General features: G+C 44.3%; 1 protein-coding gene and 1 long non-coding RNA gene across 5 annotated transcripts in view; both read left to right on the top strand.

Moving 5' to 3' along the window:
• Positions 1-226: 226 nt before the first annotated feature.
• On the top strand, positions 227-8,140 carry LOC310828131. Its single transcript, XR_014556705.1, has 4 exons — positions 227-399; positions 1,287-1,465; positions 5,614-5,759; positions 8,058-8,140. It is a non-coding gene; the product is annotated as an uncharacterized lncRNA (long non-coding RNA).
• Positions 8,141-10,712: 2,572 nt separating this feature from the next.
• Positions 10,713-20,825, top strand: part of FAM171A1 (family with sequence similarity 171 member A1) — a 70,205-nt gene continuing 60,092 nt past the window's right edge. The window contains exons 1-2 of one of the 4 annotated variants that reach the window (XM_083704756.1): positions 10,715-10,874; positions 10,988-11,177. In XM_083704756.1, coding sequence (XP_083560882.1) covers positions 11,081-11,177 — 97 coding nt within the window. In that variant the 5' untranslated portion in view covers positions 10,715-10,874; positions 10,988-11,080. Of the gene's footprint in view, positions 11,178-20,825 lie in introns of all 4 variants that reach the window. The other 3 variants (XM_083704755.1, XM_083704757.1, XM_083704758.1) reach the window with 3 other exon arrangements.

Genomic DNA, 20,825 nt, shown 5'->3' on the forward strand with positions numbered 1-20,825 from the left:
GTTTGGGATGGATGGATAGACAGTGAGACAGATGGATATCTCTCCATAATGTTTGACCCTGTAATCCCAGTGATCCACCATAGCTGTAATCTTTTATCATTCTTAATATGTAATTAGTGGATTTATTCCAATTTCAGCACATATTTTTCAGCATGTGAAGTCCCATCTCTCAGGTGCTCAGATGCTTTTCTGTTCCCTCTTACCTTGTCCAAGCTCACTGTTTACTACTGTCTCCACTCCTCCAAACAAGACAGCATCCCAAGACACAAAGGCGAACTGTATTCTATTCAGTAAATGTGGACTGCTCTGCAGCTCTGGTTCTGGGCTCAAGGAGACCCTTGGCATGTCTTGCTCTGGCAAGTGAATGAGGTGATAACAAGGTTTTCAACTTTGTGGCAAGTAAGCACTGAGGAAGTCAAAAAATGAGCAAAGTAATTGAGCAGAGGCTAGATACTCCCCCCCTTTCTTTTGATGGGGTTCCTACTTCTTTGCAATGCTGTCTGCTTTCCAAATTGCAGTTGCACTTCAGCTGCCTGGAGATCACTTGTTGAAGCTTAGTATGTTTGGCAAGTTGACCCTGTGCAGTAAAAAGGAAGCCCAACTGAGTTGCATGGCGTTTACTCCTGGGGAACTCTGTACAGGACGGTAAGTCATGTAAAACCTAATCAACTGGTTATTCTGCTATGTGCTGCTGCTGTTCGGCGTGGGTAGGTATGTCACCACAGCCACCTGCATTTTTGGACTGTTCTTGGGGATGTGGCTATGGGGCTGTCATGTTGAACTTCTGCACTTCCAGAATCACAACTGTGCCCCCAGTAGGGGCTTTGAGAGCAGCTTTTCCTTACATACAGACCCATAACTTGATGCAGCTGCATATGCAAAATCAGGGGAACTAATGCAGAGAGATTAGGAGCTGGATGCTGTCAGCCACAAATTATCATTTAACTTTGGATCTGATGCAAAAACATATCCGACTTACATCATACCATTGTAGTTGTCCATTGGTCACAGTCTCTGGAATGAATACTTTATGTACTAGCCATTATGATGGTACCTCAGATTGGCTCAGCTGTTTTTGCCATGCCCTGTTATGGTGTGCTGAGGGGTGTGGGTGTGTTTACAATCCATTGGAGAAATCTTTCATGGATTATCACTAATGCCTTTCCTCGATACAAAACAAACACACATACACACCAGATGAACTAAAAGCCTGCTGGAAAGGTCACATGAAAGGAAGTCTAGTAAAAATTTCTAAACTTAATTAAGGGCCTTTTTTTTAATTACAGAGACTTTTCACCTTAAAATTAGAACTCTTTGTAAGCTGAGGTTTGCTGGCTTTGAATGGAGGGTGACACACAAACACAAGATTTTCCATTCATCTAAGTATTTCAGCAGATGAGATAGTTTACACGAGAAATAACTTGCTGTTGAGATCATAAATCTTTATGAAGGCTTGGATCCTAAGGTAAGTTAATTGAAAGAAGTTCGGGGGGAATTTCCCCCTTCCCTCTCCCCTGCAGCCATCCATGTCCCCCCCCCCCCCCCCCGTTGTGAATTCCTCACAGCGCTTTTTAGCGAAACACTCAGAGCCCCAAGTTTCTTTTCAGTGCAGTCTTTTTAATGTGAGCTATATACAAGTATTTACAAAAACAGCCCATACAGAGTACCTGCTCCTTAAGGCAAACAAATACTCTCCATCACAGCACCACCACACTACAGCACAACCACCACACAACCACAACTACTGTTGAACAGGCTTTGCTTTTAAAATAGGTGATAGCCAATCACATTCCTGCTGAGTCACTCTGACCCAGCACTTCACAGAGTATTGCATCAGCCTGTTGAAGCCTGCAGACTTACTCATCATCCTGCGAATCCCAACACACACACCCCAAAATAGCATCTATGCAGTGTCATGTCGCCCTCCTGAACAATATGTGTTGGGGCACAGGGGACTCATATCCCTCAGAGTTGGACTTGGGTTGTAAGATATGTAAAGGAAGTTCATGGGGAGAAATTTTCCCAACCTCTCCTCCACCCATACATCCCCTCCCCATCATACATTGTTTTGAAGGGGTCCTTAATCTTCCAGGCAAGTTTTTTTTTGGGGGGGGGTCAAAAGCAGAAACGTTTAAAATGCTGCACAGTAGTTTACAGTGTCTGAGTACTGAGTACTGAAATAGCACTATTTCAAAGAAAGTCCAGAAATCCGTTCAAGCAAATCCCCCACTCATCTCAAAGAGAGAGAAATGTTATTGATGCTATGGGTAGAAATGTCTACGCTGTCCTTCAGTCGAAATACTTCATAGGCTAGCTAGACATCTACCGTGTCTTCTCAACACAAAATGGCAGCCATCTTGGATTTGACAGAGTCCTTCTTAGTCATGATGCTTATATCTAGGATAGCCAAAATGGTACCCTCCAGACAGTGCTGTACTATGACTTTCATCAGCCTAAACCAGTATGGATAAAAGTCAGGGATGACAGGAGTTGTTGTCCACATAAGCTAACCCTGGCTTTTGTGCTTCTGCCAGTGCTGAGAGCATTCTTCCAGGAGGCAGGACATTGTAATTTCACCTCAGGTGACAAAATGGGATGGGCCACCCTTGGTCAGTGCCTGTGGCTTTTGGAAATCAGGGTGTGGAAGGTACGCAGGAGTTGCCTTTTTTTTTTTTTTTAACAACACTGATGCCATTCCTCACCAGATCCTCTATTCTGGGAGGAAAAGTTGCTGGGTTTCATTTCCAGAACAAGTGGACTGATTTTTTTCACCCACCTGGGTTTTCTCAGGCTCCCCTCGCACTGTTTAAACTTGGCTGTACATATTCACTGGGTCGCCAGCATGACGACAGGCAAGTACAAATATAGTATAGTAAGATAAGATAATCCTTCAAACACCCCTCATTAGGAAGTAGTAGAACATCTGCTTTGCATACAGAAGATTTCTGGTTCGGTCCCTGGCATCTCCTCAGAAAGAAATCAATGTAGGCATTACTGAACTAGATGGGTCAATGGGTTGACTCAGTGTAAGAGAGCTTCCTATGTTCCTAACCTTACCACAGCCTTAAAGCACTGACCTTCATGAAAGGATTGCCTATTAATTTAAGAGAAAACCACATTGCGGTGGCTGTATTACCCTGACAACGCAACAAACTCAAGTACATTGTTTCACAGGAACTCTCTACCTAGAGTCTTAAACTCCCACCTTTAGGACTTGAATTTTATTCAGCCATGAAAATGCTTCCTTATTCATGACTTAATAGGACAAAATTGATTCCTTATGCCGACCCAGAGATAAAACGATCTGTTCTCTTGTTTCTGCTGAGTCTCTTTGTTAGTGCATGTGCTATCTGGACAAAAGAAAGAAAGGTTTGCTGGACATTTTGCATTTGTTAATCTCAGGAAATGCTTTTGAGATATGACACAGGACTCTGTACAGTAACAGATTGTTACAAATGGCTCTGATTCTCAAATACATCTGCCGGAGAAGTAGTATCCTTACAGCAGCATTTTGTGACATTTTATTTACTCACTCACTCACTTACGTGGAAGGTGCTGTGGAAGTCTCCACTGACACAAATAACACCATGCTAAATATTCCTCCAAAAAAAACTCTTTTGAGGTAGGGGAGAGATAAAAAAAATGTGTGTCATGAGAATTCTTCCTCAAAAGACAGACTCTTATAAGATTTAAATTCAGAATCATTTCAGATTAAATCAAAGTGGCTTCCTGTATAATCCTTTTCACATCTGCCCAGAAGTGAATCCTATTGAGCTTGATGAGACTTACTCCCAAGTCATTGAATAAAGGATTGCAGCCATACTGTGTTTAAAATAAAATGCATGAAATAAAATGCTTAGTTTGAAAAGGAAAGATAAAGCCCTCAAATAAGAATTAATAAAAACACACGTGAAACATAATCTTGCTTGCCTCTTCTACACCTAAGTATGTGTACATAGGATTGTATGCAGTCTTAACTAAGATTTACTTCGGAATAATCATGCATATGTTCTGCCAAAAAGAGCAGTGCAAAAAGACTGAGGGCAACCAATGAAATGCTCAATGTGATGCTTTAAAAGTTTTTGCTTCTTAAAAAATAAATAGTTGTGGATTAATATGGAAACAGGACAAAACCAACTTATGAACGAACACATGTGAATTGAAATGAACTGGCGACAGGCTGATCCATCCTTTTCTATACATCTGTAATGCATTGGTTTCAAAGGCTACATTTACTTTTGGAAGAACTTAAATTTCCTGATCATTCAAAAAAAGCATTTACAAGGGAAGCAGAAAACAATTGTTTCCAAGGCAGCCAACGCAAATACATTTCTGATTTCTCCTGCTGTAATAAGTACTTACAGTATAATGCCAGATATTTCCCAACAATTATTACTTCTCATGATAATAATGTCATACGCATTGACCGATAGTAGTCACATTTGAAAGAGTGGTATCATTACCATTGCTTCATTTAAAATCTGTTGAAAGTACACTATCACCATCTACTGCTCACTTGGCTGAACTACTGATAGGGTCTAAATAAGCCAATTTAGGTTGGGTTGGAGTTCAGCTGATGTACGCAACCTTTTAACTACCTAAATATCACAATAAGTTTTTTTTAGGGAAGGAACTTCTCAACGTTGTGTTCTTGCCATTCATCATATCTGTGCACTGAAGAGAAAGTGCCTTGTGTCAATTCATAGCAGTTACAGGTGTCACAGAATCCAGCTAACCTGAATAAGGACTGGCAAGAGAAGATAAGCAATAAATGGGAAGACCAACACAGGGTATCACAGCTGAGTCAAAAGTCTATTATCCTAGAGGCAAGTCCCTATGTAGTCTGGTGTCAGGAGACTCCATAATAATTTGTGACAAGGAGTGAATAAAGTTTTGCAGAGTCCTCAAGCTATGGGGTCATCTACAACCAATATCAAATAACCATATTATTTAAACCCATTAATTAAAAAATAGGATGTGGCCTGAGTTGGGTAATTAAGGTTCTTAATAACAATAAATAATATTGCTTAGGTAGAAGTAAGGAGTGTGGAAATCAAGAGTACAGTAAGCTGCCTTGTGCCAGGTTGGACTAAGATTTTGCTCATCATCACACCAGAGAATCAAAATTAAGTAAATTAAGAGTATGCCAATTGAAACTAACGAGAGAGTAACTTATGCTTAAAGTATATGTATGTATCCAACTTTTTGTATATAAAAGGGTTATCTTCAACCAACTTTTACTAAAATCAGACGCACTTAAATTAATGGACCCAAGTTAGTCATGGCCATTCATTTCAAGAGGTCTACTCTGAGTTAAAGTTAGTTGAATACAGCCCAAAGTCTCTTTAAGCAAGAGAAAGAACCCCCCCCAAAAAAAGTATTTCCTTTGGCTCACAATATCGACAACAAGGTTATCTAAGGAGATTAAATCCACAATATAAACAACGGGAGAAAGAACACTTTACAATATCTAAAAAAGCAGCAGCATATTTAGTGGATGGTTGCATGTCCTTAAAACCCTTTTTTGTACCACTTCACATAAAAGTGTTCAGAATTTGGATAAACGTATTTGAAATGTGACATTCTCCATTGTGACTTTGTTCTGAAATACAGGTGGGAAGTCTGTGGCTTTCCAGATATTGTCCAGCTCACATCAGTCCTGGTGGCTGTTCATACTGACTGGGGCTGATGGAAGATGGAGTCGAACAATTTGGAGTCCACGGGTTCTCCATCACTAGTGAAAGCCAGCAGGTGTCAAGGTAAGCACTGGTAATATTTAGTGAACTCCGTTTTCCATTCCCTAATCCATACTGTGGACTACTTTTCAGGTGAAATTTCCTTCCCCTTGTCCTTCAGCATTTCCAGCGCATGATTTTAATTAATACATTTAATATAGAAAAAGCAAAAACCTTGTAAACTATGCAGATGGAAACTAATTATTCAGAATCAGTGAGTGCATAATATTCTGAAGACTATGTCTCGGGATTAGTGCTAATATGTCACACTTGATGTGTCTGAAATCATCAAAGACAAGTATTGCACAAGACAATGTCAACAGCTGTTCAGAAAAGGGATGGTTATGAAGAAACACATTGTTGAGTCTATATAATCTCTTGCTTGTCCAAGCCACCACCAGCTGCTTGCACTGATTTCAGTCCTTAGAAAAAGGGGTTTAGAATGGGAATTAAAGAAGAGAGAGCAAGGGCTCGTTTATTGGCCCACGTTCTTGATATTTTCAAAGTTGCTCTTTTAAAAAGATTAGGAATTATGGCTGCATACACTCTGCGTTTAAAACACATTCAAAGCATGTCTTTCCCAAGAGTCCTGGGAGCTGTCGTTTGTTAAGGCTATTGGGAATTGCGGCTCACTGAAAGGTAAAAACCGTGTTCAGAATTCATTTGCGGGGGCTGCTTTAAATGTATGGTGTACATGCTTTGAAGAATGGTAACAAAACAGCTTCCAAGAACTGGAGCTGGGTTCCATAGTCTTGCATCGGTACCCAACCCTATATGCGACTAAGTGATTGCCTGAGTTCGTAGGCTTCGTAGTAGGTTTGAAAGTCAATAATTCAAAAGTCTCCATGTAAATTGTGGGCTGAGATAGTTGGCCAGAAGTGGGGTCTAGAGGCAGAGGCAGGGGAAGGAGACCCAGGACAGGGGGAAATGGACTGGATGGTGGACAAGGCCAACAGGTAAGTGAACTGAAGCCAGATGGATGAGTCAGTGGATACAGCAGGGAAAGAGAGAAACAGAGATCACATCCACACCATACATTCAAAGCAGGTAGCTTCCCCTCAAAGAATCCAGGGAACTGTAGTTTGTTAAGGGTGCTAGGAATTATATCTCTGTGAGGATTAAGCTACAGAGCTCAGGACTCTTTTGGGGATGGTGTCATGTGATTTAAATGTATGTTGTAAATAGGACCAGAACTAAGGGGAACTAAGTGGGAACTTAGGAGTGTTTGGAAAGGGAAAAGGCTGGGCTGGGGGAGAAGCTGGGCCTTGTGCCAGGGTATGGCAGGACTGACACTGAAGTCAAGGCCAGACAGTGACATTTTGCTGCCTGAGGTGAAGGACAAGATGATGCCCCCCTGCATTCCATGTGAGCAGGGCCAGCCCAAAACATTTTGGCACAGAATGGCACCCCCACCCAACCAGAAAAGAAGGGGTGAATGAAGACGGACATCAGGAAGAAGGGTGGAGTGAAGATCTACATCTGGGGGGGGGTAATGAAATCAACCTCACCAGAAGTGGGAATCAATGGCTGTTATGGGGCTGTTATGGGGGGGGGGGACAGGCCTACTCTGAATCATGTTGGCCAAGAAACCCCAGAGGGCAGCCCCCACCATTTCCTCCCTAGGGGATGGGCGACCAGCAATGTCTCCTACTTGCCAAGAGGCCACCAAGAGGCATTGGTGGGGGTGCTGCCAAGAAGCTGGCAGTTGTGGCCTCCAAGGAGTGCGCCGCAGCGATCACTGCTACCATGAAAGCAGCAGCAGCATGGGCCAACCTTGCATATGAAGCTCCCACTTTTGTTTTGGCTTCATGGCCGTTTGCTGTGATGCTTTACTTTGATGCCAATGTCACAGCTGTTAACACCTAAAGCAGACGTTTGCACAAAGGTCCAAGGAACTTTACACAAAAATGACACAGGTGTATGACCTAGTATCATCCATCTTAATCCATCGTGGCTGCTCTGCTGTGTGCATTAAACTTACTGTAACTGCTGAGTATGCAGGCCTAGCAGGGCCCAGATTAATGGGAGAAATCAGACTATAAGTGGAAATGGCAGAAATCACTGTTATCGCTCAGTGCATGTCTACTCATAAACAATGAGTTCAATGGAAAGCACTCCCAGTATGTCTAGCACAGGACTGCAGCTTTGGAAATCAAGTGAGATCAAAGACATCGGGTTTGTGTGAGATGCAGGATGTCCCTCAATGTTCTATTTACAAAACTCAGTTGATTGCTCAACTTTATAAATAAGAAGTTGAAATCAATAATGATGGTGGTCCTCTGCAACACATGTGCCATAAATGCAATGTCTTTGATCATACAGGATGTTTCTGTAATGACCATCCAAAACAGCTGAGGGGATTTGCTGGCACATCAAATAAGAAAAAGGCCGTCCTTACTGAGAACATGCAAAGGTCAGGCTAGTAGCTTATAATTACATTAAAATTTAATCATGCTATACCAAGGTGGATATTTTCTGTTTGCCAGCAGTGATAGATCTTGCCGGATGACAACATCCCACATTCTTACTTTAAGTTCAGTTGAGCAGATCCATCTATTCCCTGTTTATATCACTTGTGTGTGTGTTCATTTCATACGTCCATTCTTCCTTACTTCTGCACTAATCTGTGGCTTTTTGAAATAAGCACAGAAAAGACGTAACAGGAAACTGCGGCTAATCATCATGGCATCTGTTGACTCATGATGCACCAAGAAGGGAAGAGGGAATGCCGTGAAGATGGAGTCTGTTAACTTGGCTTAATAATGGGGCTAGTCCAAGACACAGCAGAAGATACCCTCTTTTTAAAAAGTCAAGATGTGTAGGCTAGCCGGTTATTTTGGCACCTGAGGCAAGAAAATCCCACAATGGCTTCTTCCCATCTCTAACAGTGAAATAATGCTAAATATCACTTTTCATGACACCCAAAATCAGTTGTCTCACTTTGCCTAATGATAGGGTTGGTCCTGCTTCGTAAGCTGTGATATGGACACGGGAACCAGGCTATAGACTTTTCTCATGTAAGTGTCTTTAGGTTTTCTATATAAAATTTCTATGCCTTGCTCACAGAATCATGGAGCAAGCCTACTCTGGTTGGTTGCCTGTGCTCTTGATGAAAAAATATGACTCTCCTGAACAGAATGCCCTTTCTTTATGATACATCCTCCCTTAGGAGTCCCTTTACCTCATTGTAACTGAAGGAAGCTGAGCATCAGAGATAACTAACATAGCACCCTCCAATATGTTCTTAGACTACAACTCCCATCAGCACTGGCCAGCAGGGCCAATGATAATGGATGCTGCCTTATGTAATCTAACAACATCTGGAGGGCATCATGTTGGATACTACTGCTCCAGGTGCTAGAGATCTAGGTGGGAACTTTTAATAAAGGGCAGTATAATAAAATAATAATGATGGTGGTGGTGGTGGCCATCTCACTGCAATTGAAATACTGGGCAGTCTTCCCAGAGAAGCACCTGCTTTCCCACAAATATTTGCCAGAGAGATAGAGAGAGAGAGAGAGAGAGAGAGAGAGAGAGAGAAGGTTTCACTGCAATTAGTGCTGATCTTGTTTATGTGACCCAGGGCACAATAACAGTAGTTTTAAAGTAGGCTTTGAAAGAAGATATTTCACCCTTCCCTTCAACCATCCGATACGTTTTTCGTACACCGAGGACATCCTGCACCAATTCGACAAAAACAGCCAGACACATTTACAGTCAGATAATGTATTAATGGTGAGTGTTGTTTGTGTGTGTTTTTTTAAAATGTGTTAACTAGGGTCAGGAACTTGAGCTGGCACACACATTTGTAATTTCGATTTCATGAGCACATTGCACAGCTTTGTTTTCTGTGATGCAACACTGTTGGCATTTGCTCTTAGGTCATCCATTTTCTCTTCGTGCAGACACAGAACTTTTCCTGTTCCTTACAGTTCTGATCCTGCAAAGAGGAAGAAGAAAGCAAATATCCAAATGGATCTTTAGATGGTGAAGAGGGCTGCACTGGAGGAGAGGTTTGCTTAATGGTGCTTCTGCTGCATGGTAACAACATGCAGTGTTAATTTATCGTGATTGTTTAGTTGCTTTTTTCACAAAAGTGACCAAAAATTACTTACAAAAAACAAATATTAAAAACAAGAATAAAAACTAGAGTAAAAACAACCTAAAATGCTGAACAATCATATGTATAAAAAGCCAGATCCAACTCAACCCACTAAAAAGGTGATTCAAATAAGAGCCCCAAAGCCTGCCTGGCTTCTCTGCCCAGGGAAAATGAAGGGGAAATGATTATGCCTTGGCAACCCAGTGAGATGAGTGGTGTACAGATAATAAAATTATAATTATTATTATTAATGGAAGGACCAGCAGGGCTGCATTGGGCTCTTGGGCGGGAGCTTTTCCACCTTTGCTCCAGATTTTTTTTTATTCTTTACAAGAGGGAGGTTTTCGGATGGCATTCCCCCGTCAAAAGTTGAGTGTAGCATAAACTCTGGCTTACTATAGCTACTGCAAAAAGAGAACTTTTCTGCAAGATCTTCAGAATGTAAATGCATTCAGAGGCCTGAACATTTATTTATTTTCAATTGGCACCTAGCACAATTGATAATGTTGGTCCCTTGATCAATAATGCCGTTTCTGTAACCGGGGTGTGTGTCAAAATGCCCCTCCCTCACCTGTTAAAGGTGTTGGGGTGAGGTGGGGAAGGGTTTCATTCAGAGTAGGAATCCATTGAACGATGTCTATTCACGCGCAGGTTCATAGCGGGGCTCATCTCTAAGACCTGCCGGAGGGTCAGGGAGGCCGGCGGGGGCTGGCGCCCACCTGCCTGCCTCCCCTGGGCAACAGCGGCAGGCCCTTTCCCCATCCGAGGCGGGCTTTTGTGCGGGCGGAAGCAAGCCCCTCGCCAGCCGGCAGATGGAGCTCCGACCCCCGGACTCCGCTCTTGGAAACCGGGGAGAGAGCCTGGGGAAGGGAGGAAGGGGTTAAGGAGCTGATGGTGGTGGTGGAGGAGCCTCGACGCCTCTGGAGGGAGACCCACCCGCCGCGCGCTCCCCCTCGCAGCCCACCCAGCCGCAGTGGTGGGAGCAAGGCGCGCGGGATGCTGCCGGGGCGCAGCGCAGGGGCAACGATGCAGCAGCAGCAGCTACCGGAGAGGGCAAGCGGGGCAGCGGCAGGAGGCGCGGAGGGAGGCGCGGAGCGGGCCAGCCCCTGATGCGGCTCTTTCTCCTCCTCCTCCCCCTTCTGCTGGGCAGCGGCTCCGGCAATTCCCTCCCTCCCACCTCCTCCTCCTCCACCTCCTCCTTTCCCGGTGGCGGCGGCGGCCGCTGTTGCCACGGCGGGGGAAAATGAGCAAGGCGGCGGCGGCGCTGCTGTTGTGTCTGCTGGGCTGCAACGTGTGGAAGGCGGTGACCAAAACCTTAGGAGCGCCCGGCGCCGCTCAAGGTCGGTGCGAGGGGGGCCCGCTTTTGTGCTGCGGCGACGGCGAACCGCAGCGCCCAGCGCGCACCCCGGCGAGGGTCTCGGGATGGCGGGCTGCGTTATTGCTGGGGGGGACGGACGGCGGAGGGGGGGTGCGGCTGGAGGGATCCGGGGGTTGCTGCATAGAGAGAAGGAGCGCCGGAGGTAGCTGCTTCTCTCGGCGCGAGGGGGCGGCGCCCGCCGTGACGCCCATCGCCGCCGAAGTGAGCTGCGGGGCGCTCGGTGGTGGTGGCGGCGGCGGGGCGCCTGGCTCGGAATCCGACGCCCCGGAGGCTATTGTTACCGCAGCCTCCGCTTCGGCTTTGTGCTTCCCGCACGCTTCGCTTTGCTTTTCCGCCTTCTCTCCCGCCCCCCCCCCAATCCTCCTTGCCTCCCCTTCGCAGGCTTTTTCTGCGCAAGTCTTGAGTCCCCTCCTCCCCCTTGACTCTTGTCGCGATGCTGCCACGGTGATGGGCGCTTCACTCTCTCTCCCCCCTCTCCCCCCCCCCAGTTGCTTCCTCTTTGAGGATTCGGATTGGTGTTAGGGCGGCTGGCCTCTGCGTGCATGTTTCTGCTGGAGGCTGCTTCGATTTGGGGGTTACTGGGTTGAATGAGGACGAATGGGAGCCTTTCTGTTCAACTGCAGGACTCACAAGGTCCTGAAATAAAATAATCTACTGTATTATGCAAGAAGGGGGTGCCTGACCCCCAAAAAACGTGGGGGAGAAGCGCCATCTGGCAAACCTTTGATTTCCACCCCCACCCCCGGAAAAAAAGACCCCTTGACAAACTGTTCTGCACTATTGGTTCCATAGGGCTTCGCTTCTTGCTAAAACCCCTTCCTGCTGCCGCTTTGCTCCACCAGGTGTTTGTTGTATTGTGGCTGGTTTTGCTCCTGTGGCCTTTCAGGTTGTGTGACACACACACACACACACACACACACACACACACACACTTTCTTTTGGTGGCATTGGCTGTCTTTTATGGACCCAGCTTGGCAGCGACAACCCCTGCCCCCGAAGGTTCAGATTCTCTTCTCTGCCGCCTGGCTCTATTAAGATTCTTACTCTGGGGAAAGCGGCTTTCAGAAGAGCTGCCCATCCTGTAGTCTTTGCACAGGGCCCTTTTGCAGGCTTTGCAAATACAAAAGCAGCGTGTGTGTCGCTTGCTAGTCACGCTTTGGGCTCATCTGTTCAGAGGTGACCATATGCGATTCTCATTTCTTGCTATGCTGATTTTATCCATCCCCGCCCCCTACCCCCGGCACAAATAGTCCTATATGGCAAAAGCCTTAAGTTTAGAGGGAGCATAGATGATGCCGAAGCCAAATCTGTAAAATTAGCACTTATTAGGCCTTATTTTTATTGGAACCAATTTTTGCCCATTAAGCTCCAACCTATTTGCTGCATATCCTTCCACCCACAAAATGCACCTGTGTGCTGTAAACCTGCCACTTCCACAACAGTGCTGGAGGTGGGAGAGCTGCTCAATCACCATTTAGTCAAGGTCCCGTGTGCATTTCTATCCTTCATTGTTGCCGGAATGTTTTCCCTTCTCCCCAGGCTTCTCTTTGCATCTTTTAGAAAAAGACCCTCTCAAAAGCCACTGATCTGCTGTGGCTTATATTTATGTTAACTTGCAGCAAACTAGAGGTTTTCTTGGAGGGGTGGGGTTCATGTTTTGGTTTAATTACCTGCTGCAGGATTGACTGCAAAGTAGCTGGTAATGAAACCATCAAGGGCATTTGCAAGAGTGTGTGCTTATTCTTGTAAAAAGCTTCATCAAGGCAGGCTAATAACATCCCACCAGTAATAAGGATGAGAAAGCAAGTGGTGCCATGGCAACAGTCCCTGCCTCCACTTTTGGTGGGTATGCATGTAAAGGCCAGTGACCTTTAAGTGACGCTGTTCTATACCCAATAAAAGATAGATTACAATAGTGCCTTTTACTACTGTTATGTCATTGTTTCTGAATAAATCATCCCCTCCCTTCTGCACTATGCACTCTTAACCTCCCCCCCCCAAAAAAAACCCCCATGGTCTGATTCTTATTTTGACAAGATCAGTTTTGCTTTGACTTCTTGAACTTTTGACTGCTGCTTTTGTTGTTTTGCTTTCTTGGGGACTCCACAAAGTGGTCTGTCCGTGTGAGTGTGTGTGTGTGTGTGTGTGTGTGTGTGTGAAGAATTCCTATTATGATTGAAAAACTGATCAATGAGTTGAAACAAATTGCTAATCTACCAGATTTTGTTTTTAAATGATACTCATTTGGACCTGCCCTGTGCAGGTAGGTATTAATATTCTCATTTCACACACACAATAATGTAACAATCCATCATGGGGAGAGAGGTAAACTTAAGCCCTGTTGGTTTTAGTGGGAATGAAGTTTGCATAGGTGCCCTGTATTGTGGCAATTGGGTTTTTAGCTGGTTTTCAAAACATTAATCAATGCCTGTTGTTTTGGTGAACGTAAAATTCATATTGCCATTAGGTTCCCATAAAATGTGACTTGGGATACTGTAGTACAGTGGTGAAGAAGTTGTGTTCTTGCAGATGCTATAGGACTCCAGCTCCCATCAGCCTCAGCCAGCCTGGCCGGTGGTGAGGGATGATGGGAGCTGTGGTCCAACACTGTAAGGAGGAGATTTCCCATCTCATCTATGGCATTTGTATGGATAAAGGTGAGGAGCTGCTTAACTTGTTGAAGGGCCATGAAGTAAGGCTAAGAGGCCTAAGTGATGCTATGTTCATGATTTTGCAATTGAAATTTATACCATAATGTGGAATGAAAGTACAGCTGTGATCCTGTCATTCTTGAGTGGGAGTAAGTCCCATTGACATACTTGTTTCCTAAAGCATTCTCTCATAGGATCAGGTTGTTGGTTATCGAATGAATGATAACATGGAAAATATGTGTGCCACATAATTCTTTTATGTAGTAGCTAAATTCCTATAGAATTCTTGATACATTTGCCAGATCATTCCTTTTTAAAATTTTACAGTGTCTCGTGTCTCCTCAGGCTTCTGTTTTATTGCTAAGATGACTTAAAGATTGGCCTAACCCAATATCCAGATGAAGGAACTATAAAATGCAGCAGCTACAGAATAGCTTGATTTGTAAATCAAGGGAAAGGTTTAAAGATGGAGAGTCAGCTGTTATTATCTAGCTGCTATCGTGAGGACTTGCTCTCTCTCATCCTCTTTGAAAAGTTGACCTCTTTTCTGCTTTGAGCTGTGTCACCCTTGAGTGAGCAGAGAACATTGATTTATGGTGAATAGAGTGGTCAAGTTCTGTCATCAGTAGTTGAAAATCCAGGGCTTACTGCTGTATAGTTTGTCAAGATACCAAACCCCATGGATTATTTTCTTGGTTTTCCTTCCTAATATAGATGGATTTATACACTGAGCAAGCTCTATGGAGTGATTTAGTATCAGGTGGGGGTAGATAAAGTGTTGGCAATACAAGCAGTAGCCTTGTTTTGATGTGCCGTCTATTTGATATTATAATCCAGTTCTTACTTACTCTTGTTTGTATTAGAGAACCCATGTTTATCTGTTGTACATGTTGGTACTCCTGTTTACTCCAGCTTTGTTAGGTAAGGTCAACACAACAGTTTGGAGGACTGGGGCTCCCTTTCTAGAAGTGTTATACACTCAATAGTAGAGCCCATGCAGGAGAGTTTGGGTTCAAACCCCAGGAACAGTGAACAGCATCAGGTGGGTTGGGGAAAGACCCCAATCCAAAACCACTGCTGCCAGCCAGAGTAAACATTGCTGCGCTTGATGGACCAGTGGGGAAGGGCCTTGCATAGCTCAGTGGTAAAACATCTGCCATGCATGCAGAAGGCCCTGGGTTCAATCCCCAGCATCTCCAGGTAAGGCTGGGAATGTCCTCTGCCTGGAAAGCTGGAGAGCTGCTGACCGTCAGTGTAGACATTGCTAAACTGGATGGGCCATTGGTTTGACTTAATACAAGGCAGCTTTCTGTGTTATGGATGGGTTTGTTAAGGGCAGAGGTTTTTGTTATTTTCTGTTTATTTGATTAGCTGACTCTTTGGACCTATCAAAACAACTTCTCAGACAAGCTGAGGAGCTTGCAGATTTCTGGCTACCTGTATAATGAAATCTAAGACCAATTTATTAGTGTCCACCACTCCAAAAAAACCAGTCTAGATGGGGTAGTGGTACCCTAGCTATGGAAGAGTTTTACCAGAAAGTTGCACCTGGTGCCTTCTCCAGGATATTTGCTAGGAAGCTTTTCGCTATCTGCTGCTTATGGTTGATCTTCATTATTATTTATTGTATTTGTAATGTGAACATAAACATGGAAAGGAAAACTAAAACCCAGTAAATGTTGTGATAAGAGCTGCTTTGAAGTGTTTGTCGGTTTTTCAGAGGACTTGGTTTGTACAGCTTTACTTAACGGGGCTAACGCAAACTTTGACAGAATTTGTTTAATTTGTATGGTGATGTTCCACCCCCACCCCCCGCACACATGCCGTCTAACTTAATGTCAGTTCTTATAGGATCATTTTGAAATTAGAGTTGATCTAAACTGAAATGCCTTGAACTCACTTGATGATTACCCCAGAAAATTTCACATTACTGTGATAAAGCCCAGCATGTTTCTTTGAGCAGACACAGTTATTCTATTTTTAGGACAATGTGTCTCTGTTTATTCAGATCGAGATGTTTGGTGATTTGACTTCTGGGCGTCATGCAGCATCCTCATTGCCAATGGGGTTTGGGTCACTGAGGTCCCTTAAAGCAATATTAGCTATGGTGTTTTGCGCACAGTTCAGTGGTGCTAGGAGAAAGAGAGAGAGAGCGCGCGCGCAAGCCCTGTATGGCTTTGGCCCAGCATAACTCAGAAAACTCTTCCTCTGTGCTCTGTCATGATTTCTTAGATCAGTAGTGTAGTACCTGGAGTGGCAAATTAGAGCAAACACCATGCAGAAAACTGTTTGCTGGCTGTTCCCGTTCTGTAGATGTTTGCCAGAGCCTGAGCATCTTCCAGAAGCAGACTGCAAACTTTGCTGCTTGGTGTAATACACAGCAGCTGGTGACAACCAATGATTTTTCCTTTTCTCCCCCTTGGTATAGTTTTTTAAAAGAGTGTGTTTACCTTTGCGGAAGCCATGCTGCTTCAGCATGATTTGTTCTTCTATGTGCTTGGTAATTTCATCCTTAACTATGCTTCCCACCCGCTTTCCAGCAACAGACACTAAGCTAAACAGCCTGTAATTTCTTGGATCCTTCCTGCATACCTTTAAAAAAAAATTACATTGCTCACTTTCCAGTCCTTGGGTATGGAAGCTGATCACAGGGACATTAATATTTTTATTTAAAAGGTAAACGGTTTTGCATTTGAGTTCTTTCGGGTGGATGCCAGTCTGGACATTGAGATTGTTTATAATTTCTGAATAAGTCCTGGAATTTTTGTCTCTTGTCACCACCACTTGCCTCAGTTCCTGAGACTCCCTTCCTGAAAATTTCAGCACAGGTGCAGGGACGTGCCCTGTATCTACCACTGCGAAGACAGATGCAGGGGGTGGGAGTGGGAAAATCATTTGGCTGCTGTGCAATCTCCTTTTCCTCCTTTAGCGCACCTTTTACTCCCTTGATACGTTTGCTGAACAAATGACAGCTGAGAGTATTTACAGACATTCTCCTGCAGTTGCTTAGGCATAGGTGCCACAGATGTGATGCCAATGGGATTTACCTCTGCATTTCTAGAAGCTGAATGCATTCTGCTTGCTCCGAACATTCTGAAATAATAATTTTTTTATGCCCATTAATTCTTACCTAGGTGGCAGAAAATGTCAAAGCTCAGAGATTTCAGAAGTGCCCTTTAATGCTTCTGAAAATCCTCTTTCCCCTCTCAGCAGCTACGGCTTTTGTATGTTTTCTAATAGCTTAATATTCTGAAGTCTGTTCCAATTAGCGCTTAATGAATGGCTTGTAGCTGTAAACAGGCTTGGAATTCAGTCTCCGAGAAACTCCTACATGAAGTCACACTCAGTCTGTTGTAAGGGTCTTTCAAGTTGCCTTTTTGTGCCTGAGCTGAGCCCTAATAATAGTCTTAATAGACACAGTGCCAAGTCAACTGCAGTGTGGCCAGTGAGAGATGGGAGAGTCCACTCCAGCTTAGAGGAGGAGGCCTGGGAGAGAGAGGGGGAATGTTGTGCTTTGGCCATATGTCTTCTCTCCTACCACCTCATTGTCCCACCTCTAAAGCCTCTTCAGATGTTTTGCCTGATGGGAAGGTGTCCTTAAACTGCTGCCTCTTGCTAGTCTGGAGGGAAGATAAGAGAGGTGTGCTTGCATGTGTTGAAACCTCTGTGTGACTCAAATGTAGTCTTTGGACAGCGGGTAACATCCATCCGGTTTTGCCACTGGCATGTGGCCCCTGGAACTTCACTTTTGAAGAATTGTGGCCCTTGGGCTGAAGCAAGTTTCCTACCTCGTGGCTTAGACTGACAGCTTGGACTGAGGAAGACCTGCACATCTCTTGGATCTCTCTGTTACCACTCTAAGCCAAGTGTAGCTCTGGATATATCCTATGCCAGGGTAGAATGAAGAAACTGATGATTATCGAGTGTATATGCATGTATCAAACAGTCTTGTCACTCCAGAGGCTTGCCCCCTTCTTGAAAATCTAGAATTATATCTGCGAAGAAGAAGAAAATGTTACTTTGAAGGGTCAAAAAATATCCCAGCGGTCTTGAGGACCTGGCATATGATGCGTTTACATGAAATATTTTCTTTTCATCCCAGTAAAAAGGCTGTTGTCTGACCTTTTGGTTGTGGTTGCTAAAATTTCAGGATGGTGCAAGGAATTCCAAAATATTTTTTTCCGCCACATTTTGGGCAACGCTATTAAACCAAAGGGTGGGATCCTTAAGCCACAACAGTACAGACTACAGTGGTACCTCGGGTTAATTACTTAATTCCTTCTGGAGGTCTATTCTTAACCTGAAACTGTTCTTAACCTGAAGCACCACTTTAGTTAATGGGGCCTCCTGCTGCTGCCACGCCGTCGGAGAACAATTTCTGTTCTCATCCTGAAGCAAAGTTCTTAACCTGAAGCACTATTTCTGGGTTAGCGGAGTCTGTAACCTGAAGCGTATGTAACCTGAAGCGTATGTAACCTGAGGTACCACTGTATAAGTGATGCAATTATCTCTGTGACTTGAAACAGCCTGACTCCCTCCAAGTCAGTGAAAAGAAGTGAAATGGAAACAGCAACCAACCAAGTTCACAACTGTTTCATCAACAATGGCACAAGATTTTAAAAAGACCAAGGCAGGCTTTTGGCCAGGTCAGCATGTCACCTGCTTTTTAAGCATTTCACAAAGCAGAAACAACAGCTGTCAAGCAAGTCCCAGGTCTTTGCCAGCCCATTCCCACGTGCAAAGTGTGTAAAAGAACAAATGCAGCTTTTCTTAATGCTCAGCTGCAACTTTATCCTTCATAATCTGCAGCAGCTCACAGTGAACTGCAGTGTAACCATCTAAATCAGTGCCTTAAAAGAAGCTTACTTTCGTTTTTCTCATGTGGTTATGGGTGGATGGGGTGGCTGCTTGTAGATCCAACCATGCAATTCTCTAAGCATGGCTTCACCAGTTACGTTATAAACAGCCTCTATGGAAACTTGGCCAGCTCTCCATGGCATTTGCCTAGTGACCCACAGTGACTTAAGACATAGCTGTCATCAATGTGGTTTCCAAATAGAGGCTTGTACCTTGTGCAAGTTACCTGAAATTCCGTCAAATAAAAAAGTGGTTTGAAGAGAGGAGATTGTGCGTACAGAGTGCCCACTGTAAATGGAAATAATCTCATTCCACCCTGTAAAATTATAACAATGCACTTATTTAGGTGCGTATCAAGAAAATTAAAAGTAAAGAAATCCAGCATGTCAAAATCAGTGTTACAATGAAATAATATAACTCTGTAATTAATACATATCAACTACAAATACAAGAACCAAAACTTGACAAGATCAAAGCCTGCTGTTCTTTAGCAGTGCCTCCAATCTGCTGTCTGAGGCAGGCTTGCTTCTCTCTGCCTAATGGTAGGGCCAGCTGTGCCCTAATCCATGATGTTGTGTTCCAAAGGTTATCTTATCATATCAGCATGGCTTGGCAGGATGTTATCTCTTGCGGCCTTTCCTAAATCCTAACACAACCATGTTAGCTGCTTTCAGTCTCTCCTGGAGACATGTGAGGCATGAAGTCTGACCTTCAGTTTCCCAGTGGTGACCTCCTCTGTTGCTGGTCTTCTGCAGTCATTGTGCCTTGCTTGCAATTCTATCAATCATTTTGCTATATGAGCACCTCAAGGGTTTAGCTGGTGTCTCTACCACATCAGCCTACTTCATCCAGCTTTCCCTTAATTTTTCTAATCGGTGCTCTGAGTGTATTTATTATCTCCATCCATCTCCCCCCCCCATCGCCTTCAGGGCCTGTCCTTGGCTTTCCTCACTGCATATTTTCTCCCTCTGGGAAATGTAATTGCTGTGTTCAGGCTTATGCCTCATTTCCTGAAGGTTTTTGGCTGACTTTACATATTCTTCTAAGTTCAGGTTCTCTACATTTGCCAGTTTGGTGTCTGTCTGGTCCATAGTTTTTTATTCCTCTTGTTTAAAAATAAAATAAAAAATAGGTTGGCTTTTATCCTCTTCTTCTGCCGCCTCTCCTCATGGCGAGTGTTCATATGATGAGACCCTCTTCTTTGAACGTGTCTTATAAAGTGTGAGGGACAATGCAGAAGAGAACAAATCTGGGAGAGAACGAAAGAAAACGCTGGACCTGTGAGTTCTGTATTTGCCCTGGTAAGCCTTTTCTGTAGTGTCCTTGTCAACTTACTTTATGACAGGATCCTATGCGTGTTTACTAGGGTGTATAGTAACTCAGCCATATCTATATACCCACATATATCCTCTGTAAATCAGTATATCAACACACCACTTTCCAGTCCCTCTCGTGTGTGTGTGTGTGTGTGTGTGTGTGTGTGTACAGTAATTGAGGGGAGGGGAATAGAGAACACTGGTACATGAATTTGAATACACATTCATCTGTGAGTACAGACAACTGGAGGTGTACCTGGGCTCCCTTTGCAAGTTGTAATAGTGCCACCAGTTGACTGAGGAGCAGGCTCCATAAGGCTTCTGCGATGGCCCCCACTCCAAGCCAGAGTGGAGACATGCCATTCTTGCAGCCCCTGGGCCTGCACCCTTGGTGGGGGTCAACCTGGTGAACCCCTAGGTACGCCCCTCAGAGCAACACGAATAGTAGCTGCTGCTTTAGAGGACATTATTGGTGAAGTTGTATACAATGGCAAATCCTAAAGGCACAGTGTGAAAAAACAATTCCTGTATGATTCAAAGGCTTTGTGTGAACACAGCCCCTTGGTGCCTCAGATTCTAGCCTCAGTCTCTTAGTCACACACAGGCTGAGGTCTCTACATTGTTTATTGCATTTCTTGCCCATCCTTCATCACAGGATGTCAGAACCGCGCACTTGGTTCTATTCTACCCTCGCCTTATTTTATCTCAGCAAAAGGTCTGTTGGGTAAGGTTGACCAGAAGAGAGCAGCTGGCCCTAGGTCACAGGGCAGTTTCATGACTGTGTAG

This window comes from Podarcis gaigeae, assembly GCF_964106915.1.
Source record: "Podarcis gaigeae genome assembly, chromosome: 12".
Classification (NCBI taxonomy): domain Eukaryota; kingdom Metazoa; phylum Chordata; class Lepidosauria; order Squamata; family Lacertidae; genus Podarcis; species Podarcis gaigeae.